This window comes from Chiloscyllium plagiosum, unplaced genomic scaffold (assembly GCF_037043375.1).
Source record: "Chiloscyllium plagiosum isolate Xiang-an unplaced genomic scaffold, Cpla_swu_hap1 HiC_scaffold_22, whole genome shotgun sequence".
In the NCBI taxonomy this organism is placed as follows: Eukaryota; Metazoa; Chordata; class Chondrichthyes; order Orectolobiformes; family Hemiscylliidae; genus Chiloscyllium; species Chiloscyllium plagiosum.
In genome coordinates, this window is record NW_028270160.1 from 1,636,174 (window position 1) to 1,643,199 (window position 7,026).

Below are 7,026 nucleotides of genomic sequence, written 5' to 3' on the forward strand. Positions count from 1 at the left end.
CTTACCTAACACTACGGGCAATTTAGCATGGCCAATTCACCTGACCTGCACATCTTTGGACTGTGGGAGGAAACCGGAGCACCCGGAGGAAACCCACGCAGACACGGGGAGAACGTGCAAACTCCACAGAGTCAGTCGCCTGAGGCAGGAATTGAACCCGTGTCTCTGGCGCTGTGAGGCAGCAGTGCTAACCAGTGTGCCACCGTGCCGTGTAATAAAATTGTAATAAAATTAATTACACGTGAAATGTCATGATATATTTTTGAGGATTTTTTTGATGCTGGGTCTCTTTCTAACTACAAATGCCGGAGGAAACACCACAGAAGCGCTTCACAGGAGGCTCCCAAGCACTGAGGATGTCACCTAGACAGGGGACGAAACGTCTGCAACGCAAATTCCCAGCTTGGCAAACAGAACCACAACACCGAGCACCCGAGCTACAAATCTTCTCACAAACTTTTAATCTCTTTCTAACCGTTTATTCTAAGTAACACATTATGGTCCAGCACCCCATTTTGTTAAAAATCAAAATGAAACTTATTCTTTACCGTTCACTGTGTTTTAGTTTCTCCAATTAGTGCTATAGAATTTTTCACCAACTCGATTTCTCTCAATGTTAATTGTGATCTATGTTTTGTTCCTTGTTGATCTAACAAATTACAAATCTAACAATATTACTACTTTAAGTTGGTTTTCACACAAAGTTAGCAAAATAAGTAACTGTTACATTTGATCTTTAACTCCCTGTCCTTTTGGGCCCTCCAGGCACCTCTCCTCAATCTATCTCAACAATCACATCCACCAGGGTACCCTGATAAACAAACTCTTCCTCTGGTTGGACAGTCAGGAACAGAAACCTTGAGCTAGGACATTCAGATGTGAAATCCCAAAGTACTTTTCATATAAGTCAGAGCTGAAATTGGCAACCCTCTCTCCATGAAGGGGACACTGAGGTTGCTATGTGTTTGAACGGAAAAGGGCATTAAACAAAGCAGGTGGGTGCAGTTCAGTTACAGATCCACTATGATGTAATGAATTGGCATTGCTTTGATGGGCTGAATGGCGTGCTCCTATTCTCAGAGCTGCCATTTACCTGCAGACATTAGGCTCAATCTCCGCGTCTATCTCTATTGGCAGCTAACCGTTTAAATCAATACCACAGCACTCAGACCTACATTCCCATTGAAGGAAAGCACCAAACCCCTGACCACTGTTCCTGCTAAAGACCCCACTCCTCACGGGTCCCGAAACGTTAACTCTGCTTCTCTTTCCACTGACACTGTCGGACCTGCCGAGTTTCCCCAGCAATTTATCTTTCTGTTTCAGATTTCCAGCATTAACAGATCTATATTCAGTTTCCCTCGTGGCCCTGTATGTTAATCACACACACATTACCTGCCCGAGATAATTCCGAGCTGGAGACGGGAAAACAGCTGAAAGACGGACACACTGTTCCCGTTAAAAACTTAACACGTTCCCAAACTCCGTTGCAAATATTGCTGGCAACTCGAACAAAAGGTGACTGTTTAACAGGGCGCACTCGGGGTCACTGTGATCTGTCCCAGTCCGAGCTGGGTGGCTCTCACTGGTATTATATTCCGTGGGTCTAAGGGCTATTGTTTATAATATTATCAGCATTCCTTTAAAGGATAAACAGATTTAGAATGATTTTCGCTATTTGAGGATAACGTGCAGCTGAAGTGAACAGGAGGTGACTGAGATACCCAAAGGATTTAAGAAATTCTTCATTCGAGTTTTGAATTTGAACGCGACAGGAAAATTATGTTAATCGGTAGGAATTTTGAAAGTAGAGGGTTTTTTTTACAGCACATGTCCGCTCTGGTTAGGAAACATCCTGATCGATTCTAATCCCATTTCCCAGCACTGAACCCGGACCCCTGTATCCTACAACATTTCACAAACTCGTATAAATTCTTCTTAACCATTCCGGGCGGGGTTTTGTTGCACTCTAATCTCCTGCTTCTTAAAACGCAACCCTGCCCATTACTGCTACCCCCCTCCTCACCACCACTAAGGGGGAAGGTTTCTCCCTATCTAACCCTCCTGTGCCTCTCAGAAGTTTGTACACCTCCATCAGACTATCCTTCGTCCTCTCTGTTCTGAAACCACTGTTGGCTGCCCAGTCTCTCTCAATCCTCAGGCAGCCTCCTGGTGAATCTCCTCAGACCCCCCGCCCCCCCCCCCCCCCCCCCAGTACAATCACACCTTCCCCACAGGAACCTGTCGGTTTGATTTGCTGGCAGGGTCGGCCTGTTACTGTCCATCTGGACACTTTTCGTTTCCCGGTGACCGGTATATAATGGGGGATATCCCCACCCCTGGGATTAAGCCAATTGCCCCTGACACCTGAGCCCAACTTGATGTTTTCCCGGCGGGTTAATCCCTCTCTCAGTAAACGCTCAAAAACAAAACGAAACAAGGCTTTAAATTGCCTGCTTTAAGGACGGCATTGATCAGCGGGAGCGGACACCCCTTCACCAGCATCCGCGCTTACCCTGACCCCGGACAAGGGGGAAGAGAGTCTGGGACAGGGGGAGAGCGTCTGGGACAGGGGGAGAGCGTCTGGGACAGGGGGAGAGCGTCTGGGACAGGGGGACAGCGTCTGGGACAGGGGGACAGAGTCTGGGACAGGGAGAGAGGGTCTGGGACAGGGGGAGAGGGTCTGGGACAGGGGGACAGAGTCTGGGACAGGGGGACAGCGTCTGGGACAGGGGGACAGAGTCTGGGACAGGGGGACAAAGTCTGGGACAGGGGAGAGAGGGTCTGGGACAGGGGGAGAGGGTCTGGGACAGGTGGAGAGGGTGTGGGACAGATGGAGAGGGTGTGGGTCAGGGGGAGAGGGTCTGAGACAGGGGGAAAGGGTCTGGGACAGGGGGAAGAGAGTCTGGGACAGGGGGAGAGCGTCTGGGACAGATGGAGAGGGTGTGGGACAGGGGGAGAGGGTCTGGGACAGGGGGAGAGGGTCTGAGACAGGGGGAAAGGGTCTGGGACAGGGGGAAGAGAGTCTGGGACAGGGGGAGAGCGTCTGGGACAGATGGAGAGGGTGTGGGACAGGGGAGAGAGGGTCTGGGACAGGGGGAGAGGGTCTGGGACAGATGGAGAGGGTGTGGGACAGGGGGAGAGGGTCTGGGACAGGGGGAGAGGGTCTGAGACAGGGGGAAAGGGTCTGGGACAGGGGGAAGAGAGTCTGGGACAGGGGGAGAGCGTCTGGGACAGGGGGACAGAGTCTGGGACAGGGGAGAGAGGGTCTGAGACAGGGGGAAAGGGTCTGGGACAGGGAGAGAGGGTCTGAGACAGGGGGAGAGGGTCTGGGACAGGGAGAGAGGGTCTGAGACAGGGGGAGAGGGTCTGGGACAGGGGGAGAGAGTCTGGGACAGGGGGAGTGTGGGAGAGGGAGGGAGTCTGGAATGGAGTGGGGGGGGGGGGGGGAGGGGGTGTGGAGGTTGGGAGGCTGGTCCTTGTGCCCTTTCCCAGGAGCCGCGGGCTGTCTCTCTGCCTGGACCCGGTGTCCAGCGGCGGTTACATGATACAACAGACCTGAATCCAAAATAAACCCATAGTGTCCCGTTTATTCTGAGCTTAAAGTCACATTTGTTTATAAATATACACGGCTCGGGCTCGCTGATGCCTGGGTGGGTTTTGGAGAGTCCACCCTCACCCCCAGGGGGTCCAGTCACTGTCCTTCAGACTTTCTGAGCTCGGCGCTGACCCCGACACAGAATCCTTTTGAACGCCTTCCTGAAGTCTTGGTTGAAGACGGTGTAAATGAGCGGGTTCAGGGAACTGTTACAGTACCCGATCCAGAAGAAGAATTTGAAGAGTCTCTCCGGGACCGGGCAGAGTTTGGGGCAGATGGCGATCAGGGAGTAGGTGAAAAAAAACGGGAACCAGCAAAGGACGAACACTCCGATCACCACCGCCAGCACAAAGGTGAACCGCTTCTCCCGGTTCTGGCGGCCCTTCCAGCGGCCACTCTTGCTGCTGCTAGCCGGCCAGGGCCCGGGGCTGGGCCCGGGGCTCCGCGGGGCCACGCTGCTCACCGGCCGGCCGTCTACACAGCGGACCTGGCCCGTCGCTTTGGCCGGGCTCCCGGCGGCGGCGCTGGTGGTGTGTCGCGGCTGCGGTGGGTGGGAGTGCTGGCGGAGTACAGCCGGGGACGGGGAAGGGGCTAGAGCGGCGCAGGGCGGCTGCTCCGAGGATGAGGAGTCCTCGCCCTCAGCCAGCACCGTCCCCCCGCCCCCGCCGGTGCTCTGCTGTCCCGGCTCCGGGGCTGATGGGCGGAATGGCGGCTGGCTGACGCCGTTGTGGGTGTCTCCCGGGCGGCCCCGGTTCCGGATCTTGGCGATTTGGTAGATCCGGATGTACACCAGGATCATGATGATACACGGAGCGAAGAAGGAGCCGATACAGGAGGAGATGATGTACCAGACCTGGTCATTAATGTCACAGATGTTGGAGTCCAGCTCCTGGCTGGTGTTGGTGATCAGGGGGGGGCAGGAGATGGTAGCGGCGATCACCCACACGATCACAATGATGCCCTTGATCCTCCGGGGGGTCCTCTTCAGGTTATACTCGATGGCCTGGCTGATGGACCAATACCTGTCCAAGCTGATGGCGCAAAGATGGGCGATGGAGGCGGTACAGAACAGCACATCAAAGGCCAGGTGGACCTGACACCACAGGCGCCCAAAATACCAATAACCCATCAGCTCCTTGGCTAGAGAGAAGGGCATTACCAGGGTGGCGACCAGGATGTCGGCGGTGGCCAGTGAGACCAGGAAGAGGTTCTGAGGAGCCCGGAGGGCGCGGCTGGTGAACACGGCGATAATGACCAGGACATTCCCGAAGATGGTGAGGGCCATCAGGAGAGCGACCACCGAGCTGAGAGCCAGCGCCTCCCGGAGCGGGTAAGCCAGCAGCTCGGAGCGGTTCCCACAGCCTCCCGGCCCGGAGCCACACCGGGAACCCCCGGCATCCAACCCCAGCTCCACCGTGTCCCGCTGGAACAGCACCAAGTCCGGGCGGCCCGGCCGAACGGCCGCCGCCAGCAGCACCGAGCCGCCGCCCATGGCCGCGGCCCCGGGGATGGGTGGGGGGTGGGGGGGTGAGGGGGGGGGTGAGGGGTGAGGGTGGGGGGGGGGAGAGCCTGTCCCTCACCGTCACACTGTCCCGGGGGTCGGGAAAGTTCCCTCCTTCAGTCCGAGGCTGCAGCCCGCACCGGGACCGGGACAGAGAGCGGGAGACACGGAGGGGGGGGGGGTGGGGGGAGGCAGACACACACCGACACACACACGGTGAGAACTGAGAGAGCCGCCTGCCCGAGCCCGTCCTTTTATAGAGACCGCCTTGTTGCTGGGCAGATCCTGTCAAGGCACCACGTGGCCGCTCAGCTCCACAGGAGTGGGGGGGGGGGGTGACCCCCTAAAACCCTCCCCTTCCCCAAACCCTCACTGTGCCCCTCCCTACCCCCTCACTCTACCCCTTCCTTACCCTCACTTTCCCCTCCCCTCCCCTACTCCCCCTCCCCCTCACTCTCCCCATCCCTATCCCCCTCACTCTCCCCCCACTTTCCCCCTCACTCTCCCCCCACTCTCCCCCTCACTCTCCCCTTCACTCTCCCCATTCCTATCCCCCTCCTTACCCCCTCACTTTCCCCCTCACTCTCCCCCCACTCTCCCCCTCACTCTCCCCTCACTTTCCCCCTCACTCTCCCCCCACTTTCCCCTTCCCCTCGCTCTCCCCCTCCCCCTCCCCCTCCCCTGCAGTATTTAATCAGGGGACGGTAAGCGGGGGAGGGAAGTGCAGCGGGACGCCCCCACCCGGTGATTCTGTTCCCCTGTGGGGGGGGGTCTCGGGCTGGGGGAGCTGAAGTTGGGGGTGAAGAGGTCCTCTCGCCCCCCCCCCCCCCCCTCCCCGAAGCCCTTCGTGTCTGTGCGGGAGAGGTGGGGGTGTAGAATGTAGGTTGCTGGTGTCGGCTGAATGTGATTGAATTAAAACGCTGTGAACCCGAGACAACGCTGCAGTTTCTAACAGACGCCAATTTAGTTCATCCAACAGCACAATGTTGGAACTGAGGGTGGGGTGCTCCGAAACCACTCCACAAACCTGTACCTAGGTCTGAAACCACGCGGGAGTGAGTGAGTGAGTGAGTGAGAGTTATGGGGCGAGGGGACCTATAGCTGAGATTACAGCCTGGATTCACATCCGGAGTCTATAGTGAACAACTGGGGAGTTTTCAGTGAGGTTGTCAGTAGCTGTGGTTGTGGATAGTTCTGGTACTGACTATGAGAACACTGTCCTGTTAGAGCACCCACACTGTCTCCGAGTCAGTGCTATAGTGTGTGCAGGTGACACCAAAATAAAGAATCCAGTTGATCCCTCTGAGTTATTTTTCTTTCGTGTGGCCTGGGATTTCTGATGCACCGTTGATATTAAGCTATCTTCCTCCAGAATCAGTGTTCAAACAGATACATCCAGAGTCAAGATCAGAGTGGTGCTGGAAAAGCACAGCAGGTCAAGCAGCATCCGAGGGGCAGGAAAATTGACGTTTCAGGCGTTTCCCGATGAAGGGCTCTTGCCCGAAATGTCGATTCTCCTGCGCCTCGGATGCAGCCTGACCTGCTGTGCTTTTCCAGCACCACTCTGATCTAGACTCTGATCTCCAGCATCTGCAGTCCTCACTTTCTCTCAGACACATGCTGAGGTCAGGAAGGAGCTAATTGCTGAAGGAAGTGTGTGTACATTCACCTGTTATATTTTCATTCTGGGAAAGAAGTTAAGTTGAGAAAGGCCGATAGGATATGGCTCACTCGCTGCTTTCATAAAAGTGTTGCTCCAGAGTCAGTGTACCGCACTCTGTGTCAGCCGGGGATGTGATCTATCTGGATTTCCAGAAGACTTTTACAGGTCTAGGTTATTTTCTAAATGGGGAAAGGCTTCAGAAATCTGAAGGACGTGAAAAGGGACTTGGGAGTCCTAGGTGAGGATTCTCTAAAGGTTTACGTG

The 7,026-nt window shown here is 55.6% G+C and overlaps 1 protein-coding gene across 1 annotated transcript; it reads right to left on the bottom strand.

Annotated features, from left to right (window-relative positions):
* Window positions 1-3,570: 3,570 nt before the first annotated feature.
* adra2a (adrenoceptor alpha 2A) lies at window positions 3,571-5,141 on the bottom strand. The gene has a single exon (XM_043713088.2). The coding sequence runs from the start codon at window positions 5,088-5,090 to the stop codon at window positions 3,705-3,707; it is 1,386 nt and encodes a 461-aa protein (XP_043569023.1). The 5' UTR covers window positions 5,091-5,141; the 3' UTR covers window positions 3,571-3,704.
* Window positions 5,142-7,026: the final 1,885 nt, after the last annotated feature.